The sequence below is a fragment of the Thalassophryne amazonica genome, chromosome 6 (genome assembly GCF_902500255.1).
Source record: "Thalassophryne amazonica chromosome 6, fThaAma1.1, whole genome shotgun sequence".
Lineage (NCBI taxonomy): Eukaryota > Metazoa > Chordata > Actinopteri > Batrachoidiformes > Batrachoididae > Thalassophryne > Thalassophryne amazonica.
The window spans coordinates 17518046-17539496 of record NC_047108.1 but is presented as its reverse complement, the minus strand read 5'-3'; the positions used below and the strand labels follow the sequence as shown (position 1 = coordinate 17539496).

The 21451-nt window shown below is 41.8% G+C and overlaps 1 protein-coding gene across 3 annotated transcripts in view; it reads left to right on the top strand.

Annotated features, from left to right (window-relative positions):
* Nucleotides 1–21451, top strand: part of abcd1 (ATP-binding cassette, sub-family D (ALD), member 1) — a 57088-nt gene that overhangs the window by 33778 nt on the left and 1859 nt on the right. For all 3 annotated transcript variants that reach the window (XM_034171827.1, XM_034171828.1, XM_034171826.1), the window contains 6 exons: nucleotides 1729–1823; nucleotides 9465–9610; nucleotides 9863–10008; nucleotides 16161–16245; nucleotides 16571–16696; nucleotides 16875–16962. In XM_034171827.1, coding sequence (XP_034027718.1) covers nucleotides 1729–1823; nucleotides 9465–9610; nucleotides 9863–10008; nucleotides 16161–16245; nucleotides 16571–16696; nucleotides 16875–16962 — 686 coding nt within the window. The remainder of the gene's footprint in view (nucleotides 1–1728; nucleotides 1824–9464; nucleotides 9611–9862; nucleotides 10009–16160; nucleotides 16246–16570; nucleotides 16697–16874; nucleotides 16963–21451) is intronic.

The window sequence follows — 21451 nt, the reverse complement described above, 5'->3', positions numbered from 1 at the left end:
CCATGGAGCTGCCTGTACTTCTCTCTGAACTTTCTGTCCTGGTGTGATTCTGCCATTACCGTCCTGTTTACACCATGTGCGCATCGTATACTGAATTTATGAGATCATGAGATGAAATAAACAGTCAAATGTCTTTAAAAACATATTTTTAAAAAATGAGAGTATATGAATGAACCAAGAAAAAATTACACATACACGGGTTAAAATAAAACCCTGATGTGGAGAAGCTGTGATGTTCAGATACACACATCACAAAAAGTAGGTGAGAACTCTGACCTTTAACAGCTGTTATTTTCCAAAGGTATTTATTTGTTCAGTCTTGAGCTTAATGTAGTGTTTAAGCACAAAACGTGACTGATGAGGAGAAACAATTTCAGAAATGCAACAGAAACAACCACAAATCAGAAAAAGTTGGGACTGTATGTAAAATGAAGATTAAAAATAAAAATGTTGCACTATTCCCAGTTTCTCCACTCACAGAAGCCAAACGTTCTTCCAGAGTTGTGTAATTATACTACAATAGTAGAATATAAAGAAGGGAAAAAAGAAAAAAATAGACAATATATTCGTCAATCGCAATTATTTGTCTGACAATTAATCGTCTCCAGAAATTCCTAATCGTGACAACCCTAAATGTTTTTTTTTTTTTTTACTGGAACACTACACTTGTGAATGAAGATGGACTTTTTTCAGTCTCTAAAAAAATACCTTATTTGGACTTATTTGAATGTACACAGACAGCTTTGTTAAAAACAACAAGATTAATGGTGAGTTTATTTTATGAATGTACTAAAAAGGAGTTTAAAGGTGCGTTTACACATAACCAAGATGCGTTACGAATGTCATTTTTCTGTCATTCGTGACACATTCCTGACATTCTTAATGTGACTTAACGCATCTGAATAGGTTTCTTAATAGTGCGTGTTTGTGCGTGATATTCTTGGTATTCGTGGAGCATGTTTTTGCCTGTCAAAAAATCTTCCACGAATGTCACACACCACCCTCATTTCGTCTCACGTCGTGGAGGTCGCAACTGAGCGTATTGATCCGTCTTGATGAGTATTGATCCTTAATAGAATGTGACAACGTTCGTAGTGGTTCCTGTGATGGTTCTTGGAGCCCAAACTGTCACACGTTATTACGAAGTGACACGGAAACTGTCAAGTTTTGACATGACTTGTAACGCGGCATCACATTTCACTGCGTGCCACGACGAATCAGTTTTCTGTCACGTGCGCACAATTAAACTCGGCTCCAGATGTCGTTCCACAGTTCCTGCTGAAGCTCCTCAGGACGCTCCTGTAGGTGTTAGGTGTTTTTCTTCTTAAAGAGACAGTTTTGGACCAGTGCGACTTATACCCAGGAAAATACGGTAACTGCCCCCCCCCCCCAAAAAAAAAGACCACCTGTGGCCAGTATTTACAGTTTTCTTCAAACACTTCATTAATACGGTTTTTCTGTCTGTGTGTTTATTGGCACATGACCTCATGCACCATCTCACATTCATCGATCACATGGATCAGTGTCTCCATCGTGACATTTTGGATGGTGTCAGTTTTTGTTCAACATTGTAAATGAAATAAGGTGCGTCTGCATTTCTCCAGCTGTGTAGTACGAGTACCCGTGTTGTGCTGCTTTTCCTCGGGCTTCCTCTGTGTAGATAGTCAGCGTTAATTTAATTACTGAGATGAATCAAGGACTCGTTGCTGCTGGTGTGTGTATCTGCAGGTCAGGTGATCAGTGTGGAGAAAGGGATTCGCTGCGAACAACTGCCAATCATCACACCTACAGGAGATGTGGTGGTGTCCAGCCTCAACATCCAGGTTGGCTCCACAGACCGTTTCATCACCTCACGTTAGACATAATCAGCTGCTGACGGACAGGCTGGTCCCTGACTTTGTCCTGTTGTCTCACAGAGACATGTATTTTATGTTATTTTTTTTAACATGCTGTATGTGGTGATCAGTGGATTAATCTGCTTACTTTGAAAAGTAACAACAGAAGTTTTAGTTCAGGCTCACGTCTGTTTTCCTGCAGGGTTTTTTTTTTTTTTTTTTTTACCTTTGCAGGCGGGTTTATAGAAATCACATTCAGTTATAGCACTTGGCTGAGGATAGGGAAGTGTGGGGTGAACTGCTTGCTGTGCTGACACCGCGACATGGACAAATGGCTGAAAATCAGTGAGTCTGTCATCGGGTTTGAACTCCTCCAAAACTGTATGGTGGATTTCAGTGAAGCGTCACACCGCGGTAATGTGCCATTTGAGGATGTGCGTGATGGAAAAATAATTCTGGTCTGATGTCTTCAACTGGAATCATTTATTTTAATGCATCATATTTGGTCATTACATGTATAATCAGACCTGCTGTGCTCTTGGTTCCAGAGGGTTAGCAGTTTATTTCAGGTACAACCCCTGGCAAAAATTATGGAAGCACCTACCTCGGAGGATGTTCATTCAGTTGTTTAATTTTGTAGAAAAAAAGCAGATCACATACATGACACAAAACTAAAGTCATTTCAAATGGCGACTTTCTGGCTTTAAGAAACACTATAAGAAATCAGGAAAAAAAATTGTGGCAGTCAGTAACGGTTACTTTTTTAGATCAAGCAGAGGGGAAAAAATATGAAATCACTCAACATCCTCCGAGGGCCGGTGATTCAATAATTTTTGCTCTCTCTCTCTCTCTGTCACGTGCACAAAGCAGACGATTGCAGTCACACTGATGTTGCCGTGGAAGTCAAGTTTTAACTAAATTAAAAGGTGTAATAATGTTTTAGCATTTTGCATGCAGTTAAAAAAAAAAAAAAAAAACGGCCAAACTCATTGTTTGAGTTTTTAAAGAACATGTCGCACCACAATCATAACAATTTAGATTTAGGCTGTTAGTGACCATCCAATGATCCACCAGGATTACTTTGTGCATTTCCGTGACCGGTTTCAAAGTATACGGCATTCGCAACAAACAGCTATGGAGACGTCCAAAAACAAAGTACTCGTGAGTACTCGGGTGTTTGTCACCTGTCAAGGTGACGTAGCTACTAGAAGCATCCCAGTGTGCGCTTCAATGGAATTTAGCTGAGGTAAGAACTGAGGTACAGATTAATTCCACAGTTTCCATCAGTGTGATGTTGTGTTATGATGGCTCGTTTTTAAGTGAAAACTGTTAATGTTGTTTACAGTTGTGGTAAAAGCTGCAGCTGTGAGAAGGTTTCTGTGCACCTGTATGGCCATGAGCCATAAAAGCAGGCTGTAACATTCTCTGCTCGAGGCTCAGCTTTGTGCACGATCAATTATAAGTGTTGTTATCAATAAAATCTTAAAAAAATAAAAAAAAAAACCTGCTGCCGGGGGAAAAAACATCTTGGAGACATTCCTTTTCCCAGCGAGCTGAGAGCAGCACACACACACGCACACAATATGAGGTTCGCAGCGCGCACGTGCGTGCACACACACACACACACACACACACACATATTCTAGCTCCAAATTCTCACTTTCTCAAAGCAAAAAAAAACCTTGAACGTGCTACACACACTGTCGTGTTAAGGATTTATTTCCAAATGTAAACTCCACACGGGATCGCCGACTGCAGCTCTGCCTCTCTGACGATCGTGGCACATTAAATTAAGTCCATTAACTCTTGGAAATGATGGATTCTGAGTTTTTCCAATGTAACAAATCCATCTCTGTGTCCAGGCAGTCTGTTAAAAACTGTCTCAGATGTCCACAGCTTCAGTAAACCAGCATCCACACAAATGGTGCATCACCACACTTTAGGTTCCAAAATCTGACACACTGCAAAAGTTAGAGTTTCGGGGTGAAGTGTGTTGTCTCCTGTTTGTAAATCCGAGCCATCACTTTCGAACGAAAGCTCAGAAGCTTCATTTTTGTACGGAGCAGATTTGTTTTCCCTTTGTCAGTCATCGGGAAGTTTCTGCTCATTCTAAAATGTACAGTGGGGCAAAAAAGTATTTAGTCAGTCCATGATTGTGCAAGTTCTCCTACTTAGAAAGATGAGAGAGGTCTGTAATTTTCAACGTAGATACACTTCAATTATGAGAGACAAAATGAGGAAAAAAAAATCCAGGAAATTACATTGTAGGATTTTTAAAGAATTTATTTGTAAATTATGGTGGAAAATAAGTATTTGGTCAATAACAAAAGTTCAACTCAATACTTTGTAACATAATCTTTGTTGGTAATGACAGAGGTCAAACGTTTCCTGTAAGTCTTCACCAGGTTTTCACACATTGTAGCTGGTATTTTGGTCCATTCCTCCATGCAGATCTCCTCTAGAGCAGCGATGTTTTGGGGCTGTCGCTGGGCAACATGGACTTTCAACTCCCTCAACAAATTTTCTATGGGGTTGAGGTCTGGAGACTGGCTTGGCCACTCCAGGACCTTGAAATGATTTTTACGGAGCCACTCCTTTGTTGCCCGAGCGGTGTGTTTGGGATCATTGTCATGCTAGAAGACCCAGCCATGTTGCATCTTCAATGCTCTCACTGATGGAAGGAGGTTTTGGCTTAAAATCTCATGATACATGACCACGTTCATTCTTCCCTTAACACGGATCAGTCGTCCTGTCCCCTTTGCAGAAAAACAGCCCCAAAGCATGATGTTTCCACCCCCATGCTTCACAGTAAGTATGGTGTTCTTGGAATGCAACTCAGAATTCTTCTTCCTCCAAACACGACGAGTTGAGTTTTTACCAAAAAGTTCTATTTCGGTTTCATCTGACCACATGAAATTCTCCCAATCCTCTTCTGGGTCATCCATATGCTCTCTGGCAAACTTCAGACGGGCCTGGACACGTACTGGCTTAAGCAGGGGGACACTGCAGGATTTGAGTCCCTCTGTGCGTATTGTGTAGCCTTTGTTACTTTGGTCCCAGCTCTCTGCAGGTCATTCTTCAGGTCCCTCCGTGTAGTTCTGGGATTTTTGTTCACCGTTCTCATGATCATTTTGACCCCACGGGATGACATCTTGCGTGGAGCCCCAGATTGAGGGAGATTACCAATGGTCTTGTATGTCTTCCATTTTCTTACAGTTGCTCCCACAGTTGATTTATTCACACCAACCTGCTTGACTATTGTAGATTCACTCTTCCCAGCCTGGTGCAGGTCTACAATTTTCTTCCTGGTGTCCTTTGACAGCTCTTTGATCTTGGCCATTGAGTTTGGAGTCTGGACAGGTGTCTTTTTTACAGATAACGAGTTCCAACAGGTGCCATTAATACAGGTAACAGGTGGAGGACAGAAGAGCTTCTTAAAGAAGAAGTTACAGGTCTGTGAGAGCCAGAAATCTTGCTTGTTTGTGGGTGACCAAGTACTTATTTTCCACTGTAATTTAAAAATAGATTCTTAAAAAAAAATCCTACAATGTGATTTTCTGCATTTTTTTTCTCATTTTGTCTTTCATAATTGAACTGCACCTATGATGAAAATGACAGACCTCTCTCATCTTTCTAAGTAGGAGAACTTGCACAATCAGGGACTGACTAAATACTTTTTTACCCCACTGTAAGTCACATGCCGAAAAAATGCATAGAATTGCTGAGTGAAACGTCTTCCAGAAATGCACCTGCTAACGCCTAGAGTGAGAGGAATAAAATACATCAGAGATCACTAATTATTAGCATGTGTGCAGAGAGACTTAGAGTCATCCATCCATCCATCTTCTACCGCTTGCTAACTGGGAAGTTAAAAATGAGATATGTCCTTTAAAGGTGATTTCAAGAATCAATTTTTCCTTATGTTGTCGTTTCTCTGCAGCCATTTTAAGGTGAGGCGTGCATGACCCTGTGACACACTTTGGGTGTTTCAGGGTCACATTTTGTCTGGTGGTGATTTGATTAAAGCTTCTACAGACGTCCTGTAACTGCTGTTGTTCTGACTTTGTCCGGCTTTTGGAGGTCCCTGGAAGCTGATTTGGGAATGAGGGAGGTGTTTTGGACTGTCAGAGCTGCAATGTGCAGTGGTGGCCACACCGTGTCAGTGTTTTATAAAAAACATTCAGCTGTGATGTCCAGAGGAAACAGGCTGCTATTTGAAGGATGTGATGATGTCACTTTGTCCCTCTGTCCTCCTTCAACTTGTTTTCCAGCTCTTATCTTACTGTTTGTTCTGCCACTTTTTCATCCGTCCATCTCTCCTCATGGTCAGAGGTCAGATCAGCGCCCGGCTGTCACGGCTTATTAGCATTACTAAAAAACGTTCGCTCACAATGAGGGAATTATGGCCGTCAGAATTCTTCTGCTGAAAACATGGAATGGATGAGAGAGAGGAAAGAAGAGAGACATTCAGGAAAACAGAAACGTCTCTTTTCCCTCTGCTTTTTAACCTTTGACCCTTTCGCTCCTCATTCCCTCTGATGCACGCCAGCAGACGCTCTGTGATTGGATCGTATGCTCGGTATGCAGCTCTGATCCAGGATTCTGGTAAATGACTTCTGGAAATTCACATCCATGAAAACAGTTGATGGTTGTTATTACCGCATGTTTTTTTTTTTTAAACTAGTTTGGGAGGTCCTGCATTTCATATACTGAAAAATCACACGTTCATTATTATTAACAATGACTATTTACATGGGGCTTTCCCAGCAATCAAACCACGACACACAATAAACTCACAAGAATAAAAGAATGAATGCCAATAATGGAAGTACATCACAACAATACACAAAAGTCCAACTTAAAGAGCTAATGAAAATCAAATGGACTCACGTTTTTATGGTAGTGTTTCCAACACTGTGGACTAGTAGCATGTGCTCAGCTGTCTCAAATAACATCCAGTATTTTGTCCATTGCATGTTTATTTGCCCATCTGGCTTAGGGCCCGGTCCCACTGGCATTTCAGAGGATTTGCGTATGTATTTGGGCACAAAATTGGCTCATATTCGCTTAACATCCGCAATATGTGTGAAACATGCTTGTATGAGTCAGACAGACATCCGCACACATCCGCAATTATCTGCAGAGGCACGTTTTTCCGTTGCCAGGATTTTTGAGCTGCACAAAATTTTGGCTGCGGATGACATCTGTCTTACATACTCAATACATACACAATCATACTCAATCTATGTGCTGTGTGTTCACCGTTATCTGCTGATATCCGCAACTGACAGGGATTTGTGGCTTGGCAGCGGACTGGGACAGTGTGTAAAATGGATATTTTGCGTGCCCATCATGTCCACATCACGAACTAAAATAAGTTGTAGCGACTGCATACAGATTGGCGACGAATAAAGCGTTTTTATTACGTCTGCTTTGCATCTGATTTACAGTGAATGCAAATCAGATGTGCTGTGTTCACAGCTGGACGCCGTTCTTTGTTCTACCGGCTGCCACACGCTCTGTGCTGGATGCTGCCTATATAAAATAATTATTTTGTGGCAGATTAATCATTTTATTCTGCAAATTGACTCTTGAAAACGGTCTAATCACCTCCTGAATCACAGAGGAAGCTGCTGCAGAAAGCATTTTGAGCCGTCTAAAAAGGCAATTTTTTTGACTTGTTTACATTGTCAAGGTTTGATAAAACTGTTGCTTGTTTTTTCTTTCTTGTGTGCAGCTGTTACAGTATTTATTCCTATGTTTATAACAGATTTAACTTCTTGTTCTAATCGTTCAGACGAGCTGCGTTCTGATGCAATCCGCTGACGTCACCACTCGCCCTGTTCACTGCTTGTTTACTCTAATCAACTTGTCCAAGTCCAGCAAATGCTCCAGAGGCTGTATTGTTGCTGTGAATAGTGATGCTGAAAGGAGCGAGTGCACTTCATTTATGACCGCAATGCAGATGCCATGCACGCGCAACACGTGCGCGATGCATTCATAATACACCCGTAATACTGCCGTGATCTCAATCATCGGATCTGTTTCCTCACTACATGCGTTATACAACCGTGATTGTTCATCATATATTTGCTATATATTATTAATATATCCATAATTCATACTGGGACATTTGTCATTTTTGGCCATTTTTGTTGCGGACGACAGCGAACGCCCGTAATTTGTATACTCAATTCATGCGCAATTAATTCTCTCCCCAGTGGGACTGGGTTCTTAGTTTTGGACTTTAACAGTCCTTATGTTACACACTACAAGCTTCTTGTATAAATCTACTGTATCTGCTGATTTATTTTGTGTAGACTGCATCAAAGATTTGTTACAATATTTAAACCAATATTTGTTGATTTTGCTCATTTTGGGAGTTTAAAAGTCCTTGTGTTACTGGACTGCATTTACATAGCACTTTTCCATCTGCATCAGAAGGTCAAAGCACTTTACAATGATGCCTCACATTCACATGTTATGCAACGCACTCACTGCACATCAGGAGCAATGAGGGGATTAAGGACCTTGCCCAAGGGCCCTTAGTGATTTTCCAGTCTGGCTGGGTTTTGAATCAAGGATCCTCTGGTCTGAAGCCCAATGCTTAACCACTAGTCCATCACCTCCCTAGCCTGTGCTGTTAGGTAACAAAAAGTAACATAAAGAGGCATAAGCCAGGAAACGACCAAATGTGCTGTACGGCAGTGGTTCCCAGCCCTGGTCTTCAGGGGCCGCCAACCTGCACATTCTCAAGCTTTTCCTGCTGTTTGTCTCATTCATGTCTGCTCGACCAATCATGAGCTAGCGGACAGATTTATCTTCATTTAATGTGGTGTACTGTGTATAAACATTTCCGACGCTCTGCTCCATAAAGTCACAGTGAACGCAAATGTGTGGAACATGACATCAGCTGAAATAAAATATCAAAGACAAAATAACTGAGTGCATACGTATGTGCACCCTTTACTATAAAACATCAAAATCATCACTTTTACAGCCACCTTTCATTAGACAGTCAGGGGATTGACAGATGAACATGTTCTTGGACTTGATTTTCATCTGTCATTTCAGGGCTGTTCCACAGGGCGGTGCTCTACTACGATTGCCCACAACCCAAAAAGAATGAAACGGCGTAGTCCAGTTTGCCTCCTAACAGCCTGGCTTATAAAGTGCAGACCTGGCAACCCGCTCAGAAAAACCAAAGTGGAGCTGCGCCCTCGGCCAGACATACCCAGAAGTTACCATGTACGATCAGGGATTTTGAGAATCTGGATAAAACGTATTAACAGTTCAAAAACTGGATCCCCATTTCAAATCTGGTGCTGATGTTGGCTGTAACTACTACATACACTGAGTTTGTTCAAGATTGACTAAGATGGATCAAGAAGTTACTGTGGTGCTTCAAAATGCGCCCTGATTTGCTGTTTGGGATGAAATGGGAAGGAACTGCCCTCTGTGGAATGGCCCTCTTAAGGAATACAGACATGAGTCATGTGAGGGAAGCCACCAAGACAGCTGCTGCAGCTGTGATTGGACAAACCAGGACTAAAGTTTGTGCACTGTGGTTGAATGTGTGTAACTGAAATGGTCTGAGTATCTCTCTCTCTCTCTCTCTCTCTCTCTCAGGTGGATGAAGGGATGAATGTGCTGATCACGGGTCCTAACGGCTGTGGGAAGAGTTCCCTGTTCAGGATCCTCAGTGGACTGTGGCCCGTTTATTCAGGGGTTCTGTACCGGCCGGAGCTCCAGCACATGTTCTACATACCACAGAGGTAATACTGCTGCCAGTACTGTAATACTGCAGTACTGTCACTGATGCTGTTGTCGGAAGGAGAAAGGAACCCGACGCCTCCTTTCTGATACATTCTAAGCCAGATTTTTCTGTCATTTTTTTTTTCCTCTAATTGTCTTTTTTTTTTTTTTTACTCATCATGTCTTTCATCAGTTAATTTTGCTGATTTGGTTGAGATTACAGAGTCAAAGGTGTGTGTGTGTGTGTGCGTGCGTGCGTGCGCGCTGTGCAGGCCGTACATGTCAGAGGGCACCCTGAGGGATCAGGTGATCTACCCGGACTCTGTGGAGGACATGGTCCAGAGAGGACTCACCGACGCTGACCTGGAGGAGATCCTCCGCACAGTGCACCTCCTCTACATCCTCGACCGAGAGGGAGGTGAGGCCACATCAGTCAGGCCCTCAGCCCGAATAAAACACTTAATCTGAACCAAGTTGTGAAAGGAAGACCTGATCCAGTCAGTCAGAACATGATAGTCCCAGATCTCAGGCCTGAAGAAAATCACATGGAAATAAACAAACAAATATATTTAAAGTGATGCAACAACTGTTTTAATCATTTTATGTTTATCACATTCATTATTTTACGGGGAAAAATAAACAAAAATAAATGATGATTGCCTTCACCCAAACACTGTCGAACAAGATGGTCTGGAGTGTCATGATATTGACAAAAAGTGAAGAAAATCAACAAATTGTCAAAAAAGAGGTGGAACTAACAGTGCTGGGCAATGATTTTTTTTTTGTGATTAATTGCACTATGTAAATTTCAATACTAAATTCAATAGTAGTATATTGCACACTTTAATTTTAAAAGTACAGCTATATGCACAAATGTGCAATAACCTTTGGTTTGCAAACACTTTAAACAAAGGAAGTGCCTGTTTGTACAGTAGTGTTCATAATAATAGTAGCGCTATGTGACTAAAAAGATTAATCCAGGTTTTGAGTATATTTCTTATTGTTACATGGGAAACAAGGTACCAGTAGATTCAGTAGATTCTCACAAATCCAACAAGACCAAGCATTCATGATATGCACACTCTTAAGGCTATGAAATTGGCTATTAGTAAAAAAAAGTAGAAAAGGGGGTGTTCACAATAATAGTAGCATCTGCTGTTGACGTTACAAACTCAAAACTATTATGTTCAAACTGCTTTTTTAGCAATCCTGTGAATCACTAAACTAGTATTTAGTTGTATAACCACAGTTTTTCATGATTTCTTCACATCTGTGAGGTATTAATTTTGTTAGTTTGGAGCCAAGATTTTGCTCATTTACTAGTGTGCTTGGGGTCATTGTCTTGTTGAAACACCCATTTCAAGGGCATGTCCTCTTCAGCATAAGGCAACATGACCTCTTCAAGTATTCTGACATATCCAAACTGATCCATGATACCTGGTATGCAATATATAGGCCCAACACCATAGTAGGAGAAACATGCCCATATCATGATGCTTGCACCACCATGCCTCACTGTCTTCACTGTGAACTGTGGCTTGAATTCAGAGTTTGGGGGTCTTCTCACAAACTGTCTGCGGCCCTTGGACCCAAAAAGAACAATTTTACTCTAATCAGCCCACAAAATATTCCTCAGTTTCTCTTTAGGCCAGTTGATGTGTTCTTTGGCAAATTGTAAGCTCTTCTGCACATGTCTTTTATTTAACAGAGGGACTTTGCGGGGGATTCTTGCAAATAAATTAGCTTCACACAGGTGTCTTCTAACTGTCACAGCACTTACAGGTAACTCCAGACTGTCTTTGATCATCCTGGAGCTGATCAATGGGTGAGCCTTTGCCATTCTGGTTATTCCTCTGTCCATTTTGATGGTTGTTTTCTGTTTTCTTCCACGCGTCTCTGTTTTTTTTTTTTGTGTCCATTTTAAAGCATTGGAGATCAATGTAGATGAACACCCTATAATTTTTTTGCACGTGCATATAAGTTTTCCCCTCTCCAATCAACTTTTTAATCAAACTACGCTGTTCTTCTGAGCAATGTCTTGAACGTCCCATTTTCCTCAGGCTTTCAAAGAGAAAAGCATGTTCAGCAGGTGCTGGCTTCATCCTTAAATAGGGGACACCTGATTCACACCTGTTTGTTCCACAAAATTGACAAACTCACTGACTGAATGCCACACTGCTATTATTGTGAACACCTCCTTTTCTACCTTTTTTTTAAAATAATAGCCCAATTTCGTAGCCTTAAGAGGTGCAGTATCATGAATGCTTGGTCTTGTTGGATTTGTGAGAATCTACTGAATCTACTGGTACCTTGTTTCTCATGTAACAATAAGAAAATATACTCAAAAGCTGGATTAATCTTTTTAGTCACATAGCACTACTATTATTATGAACACTACTGTATGTAACCATAATAATAATTCCAAACTATTTGTACGTAGTGCAGCCTGGTTAGTGGTAGGGGTTATGGTTACAGTTAGCATTAGTGGTTGTGGTTAACACAGTTTTAGGAATCTATGAATCAGGAGTAATAGCTGACCTAATCAAGCCCCACATACCGGCCCGGGCTCCTGCGTTCTCGGGGTGCAGGACTGCTTTGTGTCCCTCAGGTGAATGAAAAGTCTGAGGGGTCACAGAGCTTTCTGTTATCGTGCCCCTGTTCTGTGGAATGATCTTTCTGCGTCAGTAAAACAATCAAACTTTCAAGTCCAGACTTAAGAAGCACTTATTCTCCCTCTTGTATGGCTAGCATACTGGCATAGTATGGTACTATGCTTCCTATCCTTTTAAATTCATTTATTAGTATCAGAACAAGTCTCAGGCCTCAATTTTATCTAAATTCTGGGTCTGTTAGTGTAGCTTAGTGCTAGCGGCTGGCAATCACCTTTGTATTTTCTCTGCTTGCCTGTCGATTTCCTGCTGATGAATTATACTTTAGGTGGGGTTTTTCCGACCAACTGATTCTGCTCTTTTTCTCTCTGTCCGAGGTGTAGATGGCATCGCGTAGGTTTGCAGGATTGGCGGCTACAGACCGCAGGCTGGACTGACCGCGAGATGCTACGCCTATTGCTCCAATGACTGGAGGCCCTGCCTGTGTTGGAAGCCCCACATTTTGTGGAACTGGATGCACTAAGATTAAAGACTCAAAATGGGCTGCTTTTTAATTTCAGTTAAGGACTATTTTTGTTGATCTTCTGTTTTTGTTTTATTTCTGTTTTCTGTTTCTTCTATTTAAGAAGTTCTTGTAAATTGTTATAAAACCTTGTAACTGTTAGAATTGTCCTCAGCAGAGGGTTGCCCCTTTGAGTCTGGTCTGCTTGAGGTTTTTTTCCTCAAATCATCAGAGGGAGTTTTTCCTAACCACTGTCCCCTATGTGCTTGCTCTGGGGTTGGTAAGTTTAGACTGTACTTGTCTGATGCGCCTTGAGGCAGATTTGTTGTGATTTGGTGCTATATACATAAAATAAATTGAATTCTATTAAATACATGTACAAATACGTAGCCTCATGATCACATGATCTATATTTATCAGTGAGATGCTAGATACCAATGGAACTTCACTGTACGAATATGGCTACATAGGAATAGCAACTTCCTAAACAAATAACGCGCTTACCTTGCGATGTCCAGTCGTCTCCAGTGAACACAACACTTGGAGGATGTTGTAACGCCGTCCTATTTGTTGTCCTCTCTTTTTCATACAACTCACGTGTTCTTCTTTTGATGGTGTGTGTTGAGGTAGGCTCATCCTAAAATGACGTTACAGCAACATTGGATTCAACAAAACAATAAATTGGCCACTTTTTGGTGGTGGTGGTGAATGTTTGTCAACATTCAGAAAGTATCACTTAAGTTTTGTGCAAAACTGAAAAGAAACCTGGACTGTCCCGTGTCACCAATCCTGTTTATGATCATGGACAGGATTTCAAACCGCAGTCAGGGACTGGAGGGTGTCCAGTTTGGTGACCTCAGAGTTGTGTCTCTGGTTTTAGCAGATGATGTGGTTCTGTTGGCTTCATCAGGGGGTTACCTCCCATGCACACTGAGCAGGTTTGACTGAGATGAGGATCAGCACCTTCAAATCTGAGACCATGGTCCTCTGGCAGAAAGGGGCTGATTATCCCCTCTGGATCAGGGGAGAGTTTCTGCCCAAAGTTGAGTTGAAGTATCTTGGGGTCTTGTTCACTAGTGCGGGTAAGTTGGAGAGTGAGACTGATGGATGATGGGGTGGTGTCTGATGTTTTACGCACGCTGTTCTGGTCCATTGTGGTGAAGAACGAACTGAGCGAGACTCTCAATTTACCAGTCGATTTACACTCCTGTCCTCGCCTACAGTTATGACCTTTGGGTAATAACTGAAACAATAAGGTCACGGATACAAGCGGCTGAAATGAGGTTCCTCAGTCGGGTATCTGGGCTGTCACTCCTGGACGGGTGAGAAGCTCGATTGTCCGGGAGGGACTCTGGTGAGAGCCGCTACTTCTTTGCATTGAAAGGAGCCAGTTGAGGTGGATCGGGCTCCTGGTGAGGATTCCCCCCGGTGGTCTGCCTAGGAAGGTCTTCCAGGGACGTCCAACTGGGAGGATGCTCCGGCAAACACCCAGGACATGTTGGCGAGATTATATTTCCCAGATGGCTTGGGAACACCTCAGGATCTTCCGGGAAGACTTAGAGTAGTTGGCTGAGGATAGGGAAGTGTGGGATGAGCTGGTTGCTCTGCTGCCACTGCGACCTGGACCCGGATCAACGTCTGAAAATGAATGAATGTAAAAATAAAACCCATTTTAATAGAATACTGTAAAAACTGTAAAGTGCAGACAGAATGTTTCAGATTTAACATTTGCTGATTGTTGAACTCAAATTGCTTTTAATTGATTACGAGTACTATAAACCAGATATTTGCACTCACCGCACAAAAGCAAAAGTCCCAAATGCTTTTGTATGGTTTTTCATGTAATAAACACTGTGTATAAAGGATTTTTGCTCATATCGGACTAAACATCCCATCCAATCGCAATGCATTTTCATTAAAAACCCCTCGCACATACTGGACAGAGCAATCTGGCATGCCCAGTAACAATTCTTTTAAATTTATTACATTTATATAGCGCCAAATCACAACAAAGCTGCCTCAAGGCGCTTCACACAAGTAAGGTCTAAGCTTACCAACACACAGGCGACAGTGGTAAGAAAACTCCCCCTGATGATACTGAGGAAGAGGCCTCAAGCAGACCAGACTCAAAGGGGTGACCCTCTGCTTAGGCCATTCTCACAGTTACAAGGTTTGTACAAAGTTTCACAAAGCTGAAGAAACAGAAAACATGAAATCAAAACATCTGCTGCTCCAGGCATGGCATCTCGCGGTCACTCCAACGCCGCTCCTGCGCATTTCTCTCCACACCTCGGACAGAGAGAAAAAGAGCAGAATCAGTCGGCTGGAAATCCACACCTAAGACATAATTCATCAGCAGTAAATCGACAGGAAAGCAGAGAAAATACTAAAGTGATCGCCAGCCACTAGCCCTAAACCTCACTAACAGACCCTGAATTTAGATCAATTTAAGGCTGAGACCTGTTCCATTAACAGATTGTAACAGAGGCACAAAATGAAGTTCCTCCTTGCTTAAGACCAGGCATTTATTTTTGTCAAACCATGCTCTGACCCAGGACCTAAACGAGGCAGGACGTAATTCAAGGCTGATGATTATTAACAAAATGCTGCTTGCTGCCTGCACTGTAATATGGTGTTAAATTTCACATACATATTCCTGGGTGTAATGAACCAAACTGCTTTAGTTCACAGCCCTCTGTGGGACTGTTAAGCCACGCACTTGCTAAATGAGGGAGATTGCAAGGTCTGTGTTTGGTCACTTCTCCATTTTAACTTCTTCCTCTCCTGTCATATTTTAAAAGGTTTTTCAGTGCGCACACTGATTATATTTCAATCATGGATCAGATATGTTTGGCAAAGTCTGCAAATATGACCAACTTTACAACACTGAGTCAGAAAAAGACATTCAAATGGCATTCATGTAGAAAACTGTACATACTGTACTGTTGGTTTGGAGGTTGATGATTGTATAAAGAAGTGGAACTCCTTGAGGGACAAATAAATGAATCCAGAAAAAGCCACTGTTCCTGCTGCAAATTGCATAAAGACGCGGCGGAGAACTGTAAAAGGGTCACGCGCATGTCGATGTCATTGCGCAGCTATGGAGTTAGTTACAGAAGCATAAATCAGGCTTTAGGAATTTAAGGTACCGCTCCGCAGCTGACTGAGAAAAAAGAGTGACTTGACCAAATTTAAACTTTTTAATGGACATAATGCCCGGCGCTTACTTAAATGAAGTTTTGACCCGGTCATTAAATGAGGCAGGTCCAGATTCAGGATTCCCTGTAGATCATTCTGCACCTCCTGACTATAACTAATCCGTTACATACATAACTACAGATTTTGATTATAACGGACAAAATTCACTGGTACACCTGAATCCATTATATGTGAGTTTTTATTATTGTTGATGTAGCTGAGGCCAAACAATTTCTGTGTCTGTCTGTCTGTCTGTCTCAGGCTGGGACGCGGTCAGTGATTGGAAGGATGTTTTGTCTGGAGGAGAGAAGCAGAGGATGGGGATGGCTCGCATGTTTTACCACCGGTAACTCCTGTTAGCGAGTGTCCTGAAGAAAAAGACCAAAAAATAAAACAACTCACTCCTATTATTATAATTATTGTTAGAAAGAGTAGTAGTTGTTGCTTCAAAAAAAGTGTGCAATGTAAAAATGAATAATACAGTAATTTAATTTAATAATGCAGTAATGCTTTGATGTTGTGAATTTTTTTTTTATTTAATTAGATTTTTTTTTAAGAAGTTTCTCATTCAATTCAGCTGCTCAGAAAACAAGGAGCTGCTGTCAGTCAACACCTGATTTATCAGCACTGATTGATTGATTGTAATGTGACTGTATAAAGTTGTGGTCCAGGCCCAGGTACGCTCTGCTGGACGAGTGCACCAGCGCCGTCAGCATCGACGTGGAGGGCAGCATCTTCCAGGCTGCAAAGGATGCTGGGATAGCCCTGCTCTCTATCACCCACAGACCTTCTCTCTGGTCAGTGTATACACACACACACACACACACACACACACACACACACACACACACACACACACACACACACACACAGCAGTTATAGTCCCATGTTCTGCCTGCAGAGGGCGGCAGAGTGCTGTATGTTCTCAGGCACCACACCCTGTTATTAATATTTCTGTGCCCCCCCCCCCAACAGGAAGTACCACTCTCACCTCCTGCAGTTCGATGGAGAAGGAGGTTGGCGTTTTGAGCCTCTTGATGCTTCCACTCGTCTCTCTCTGCAGGTTTGTCTGAATCTGAAAAATTGTTTGCAGGGTTCAAACTGTCCCAAATCCCACAGTCCCACTTGGGCACGTAGAGCAAAATGTGGGTCCCAAACAGCTTGAATTTGAATTGAATTTATTTGGCACCAATGCTTAAAAAACAAAAACAAATCACTCATTTACAGACCACAAAATCAATACAAAAAAAAAGAAAAAAGTTTTGTACTAGTTACCCCAGTACATATATTCAATAGTAAGAATTCAAATGAAGCAGATTCTTCATACAACACAAACTCAACGTTTCCATCAGATACATATCCAGAGAACACCATTTCTTTGTATAAATATTTAAACTGGTTGATCATTATTTGAGTTTCTCAGGTAGCTTATTCCATTTTTTTGGCCACAAATGGAGACACAGAAGCATTTCCTGGTCGTCCTAGTGCCAGCAATTTTAAAATGATACAAACCCCTTAAATGATATATTCCTTCTCTTTGCATAAAATATTCTTGAATTCTAAATGGTAATTGCTTATTTTTTACTTTATACATCAACTGAACAGTCTAAAACGAAATCATGTCAGAGTTTTTAAAATCTTCGATTTAATAAACAATGGGTTCGTATGATCCCGATACCCTGCATTGTGAGTTATTTTTAATGGCCTTTTTTGAAGGATGAATAATGGTTGCACTGTAGTTTTATAGTTATTGCCCCATACGAGTACTTCAGCACAGTAAGTCAAGTAAGGTGCAGTCAATGTGCAATACAGAGTATGTAGTGATTTACCATCAAGAATGTGCTTTGCTCTATTTAATACTCGTTAAATAAGGTACTTGTTTTGGATGTGTGTGTGTGTGAGACATATGTAACAGACATTCACGTGTGAAGTTCATAGTGTGGGGGAGACATGGTGATGCACTCTCCTCCTGAGCATGCGCTAACCTCCGGGCATCTAAAATGAGGCCCACCCAGAAGAGGGAAAATGTTGCAGTTTCTTGAAAAGTGAGCAGATTCCCTTTGAAGTAAGTCTGTATCTTTGGCTGCTCCCTTGTTTGCACTCGGGGTCGTCACAGCAAATCCGAGATGGGTCTTCATGATGAATTGGCATAAATTTTACACTGGAGGCCCTTGCAGATGCAAAACCACATGGAGAAGTGTGGCAGGGGTGGGGTTTGAAATGTAAACCTTCTGCACTGAAACCCAGTGCGTAAAATGTCCAGCTTTAGAGAAGAAATAAACATGTTCCCAGCCTGGTACAAAAGGTTTTGGTCTCTATACATACAGTAGTTTAAAAAACAAACAAACATTAGTTTAAGATGTTTTAAAGTGTAGGTGACAGGATATGTAATGTTTTTTTTTTTTTTTTTGAGTATTTAAGACTACAATTAAACAGTTTGAAATTTATCCTTTCCTGGTGCGCAGTTACTGAAGAGATAAATATTCAGGTTTTGAGCTGTGTGCCACTAAAAACCAGGAACTTCCTGGCGAGTCCCGACATTGGAGAAGAAGGAGGATGTGGCATCAGTGCCGGATCCATTATCTTAATAACCCCATTAATTTATGGATTTTTACAGGCTACTGACAGCCCCGTTTCCACTGAGTGGTTCGGGTTGGACCTGCACTGTGTGTTCAGTGTCAGAATGGTTAATTCTCGCCGGCAGAATCCTTTTGATTGGCAGGTGGAACACTTACATTGACAAACGCGCACGCTGTCTGCGGCTTCTCCACTAGCAGATGAGGCGCTGCGAGTCTTTTAACTTGCAGCCCAAGGTGGCCCGTTAACAGCGGAGACTCGATCCATCAGCCACAGTAACGGATTACAGCCGGCGCTGTAACCTGGCACCAAACTCCCATGTGACAAATGGACTTTTCTTTAGCCAAGACAGAAGGAATGAAATTATTTTCAGACGTCATTTGTAAAGGTGGATAAGTTTTCAGATGATCTCACTGAAACGGACATGTAAGACTATTATTTTCTCCTTGTGTGAATAGTTTTAATATTTAATAATAAGGTGTTACGCTAATAACGTACAGTACATTAACTGTATTCAAGAAGGAAACAATATTTATTTTAACAATAACTGATATTTTCAGGCCCTCTGTGTCATTTTTCCTCATCAGTTTTTTCCTGATGTGACAGATAGTAAAACTTTTTTAAAATCAGTTGATTACGACCAAAGAGTTGGCAAAAAACAAACAAACAAAAAAAAGTTTATCATCTCCTACATGGCCGAAATCACCTGCAGTATTTATTTATTTATTTTATAATCACCATTCTGTGTTCTGAACTTTGCCAGTAAATATTGTCACTGTTGTCAGACTGAAGGTTTTCCTCCAAGGTTTCTTCTCCCTCGTTGTCATCTAGATAAGGCTCAAAACCTTAAGTCTGTGTCCTCACAGCTGCTTCAAACACACATTCAGACTGGACTTAAAAAAAGGCTCCACATGAGAAAAAAAATTGTCAGAAAACATCTTGACTTCCGCCGTGTTTACAATTGATTTGGGCTTGAATCAGCAGGTGCCGTTCCGGTGATGACGTAGCAACAATACGGCAATGGCCGAGGGCTGAAATAGAGTGCAGGCTTCACACAGCTGTAGTTTATCCTTCAACTGTGCACTTATCGACTTTTATTGTTCAGGATTTTTTAAAATGTCAACATTTCATCATTTTTAGTGATTATTTGTGCACATTTTTTGGTGTCACCTACACTTTAAGCCATAATGTTATGCATAATTAGAGGCGTGGTCACAGTGAGCTGTCAGTCAGTGACAACTCACTGTGCTGAGAGTTCAGACTCTGTGCTCCTGTTATAGACACCGCTGACTGACTGTCTGTCCTTTCTGAGCATTTTATTTCAATTATTTGTAATACTATGTCTTACTCTGCGGTTAATTCTCCCGGCGGATCATCTAAGACACCTTTCAGTCGAATGAGATTTTCATGTTGTTTTAGCACTTTTAAACAGTTGTCGGTAGCTTGATGACATTAGGTTTGGTTAACCTGTAGTTACTGAGGAAATAAGCGGGTCATAATTTTTAATGGCCTCACTCAAACCACGCATCACAACAACCACAGCGCAGTCCAGAAAAATATGATTTAATAAAACACCTGAACTGAGGTTAGCCTGATAGCTTAGCTTGTTTGGTGACTCTGCAATGAAAGCGTGTTTGGGCTTCATGTGTCTTTCCCAGGCAATGCAAAGGCTGGCCTATGCTCCGCCGCTTTACCCATTTATAGGTTAGTCATGACATAGACAGAGTAAGACCTGCCAACATGGCAACGCCCAGAGAAGCAAAATGATGTGCCTCAGTCAGGTGGCACAAGGGCGTGTCTTCTTGTGCGGGTCCTCGGCACTGAGGATCACACACAGGGAAGTTTTCCACGAGGTCAGAATATTGTAGCTGATGTTCTCTTATGGATGCGTGAATATCGACAGTGCTTCTTTGCAGCTCCTGTTGATTTTCGTAAAGCGTTTCATGCTGTTGAGGGGACTGCTCTCTGGGACGTCATGACAATTTGTGGGTTCCCTAAAAAGTTACTGGACATCAAAGCCCGCACAGATAGAGAAACTGAGAGTGCTGTGCCGAGTTGTACCCAGTGAACACTGGTGTTACTCAGGGATGTGTTTTGGATCCTGTTCTTATTCAGTTCTAGCATGGACTGGGTGTTGGACTAGGTTGTGGAAACCAGTAACCTGGACTTTGTGGACGATGCTGTGATCTTTGTGGAATCCATGGATTCTCTTATTGCAGCTCTTGAGAAGCTGAGTGAGGAATCAGAGTGTCTGGGTTTGATGTTGTCCAGGATCGAGAAAAGATTCAGGCTTTCAGTAACGTCCTGGATTCGTCCGTCAGACATGTATCTGTTTGTGGTGAAAGTGTTGACCTTGTACAGACATTCACTGATCTCTGCAGGGATGTTCATGTCTCTGGGTCCTTGGCTTTTGAGATCCAGAGACAGCTGGGAGGATCTTATGGAGCCATGAGGTCAAAGGTCAGGTGGTTGACGCTGATATCTTTGCAGGAGTACGAAGCTGTGATGTCTATAAAACAGTCTTCCATTTCCCACGAGCGTGCAGGTTCTGGTTTTTGGGTCCTCAGTGTTTTTCTGCAGTTTCTTGGACAGACAGCATTGATGGTTTTGGTAGAAAACGCGAGCTGAGGTATTTGCAGTTTTTCAGCTCAGGCGGATTCCGTGCTCGCTTGGTGAGATGTCTCTCTCTGTGAATTCTTTAAAATAACTCTGATCCTCCTCACCTGACCCCGGGACCCGACTCAGAAATGCCTCTGCAGATGCTGAGGTAACTATGGCAACCATGGTATCCATCACAACTGCAACATGCCTCCGGCTTGCTTGCGTGCGTGTATGTAAACTGAGTAAAGACAGATGCTCACAGGAAGGGTTCAATCTCATCTGTTCTCCAAACAGCCAATCATCTGTTAGCACGGCTCAGGTCGCAGCGTGTCATGTGACTCACTGGTGTAATTATTTTCTTTCTGCACATTAAA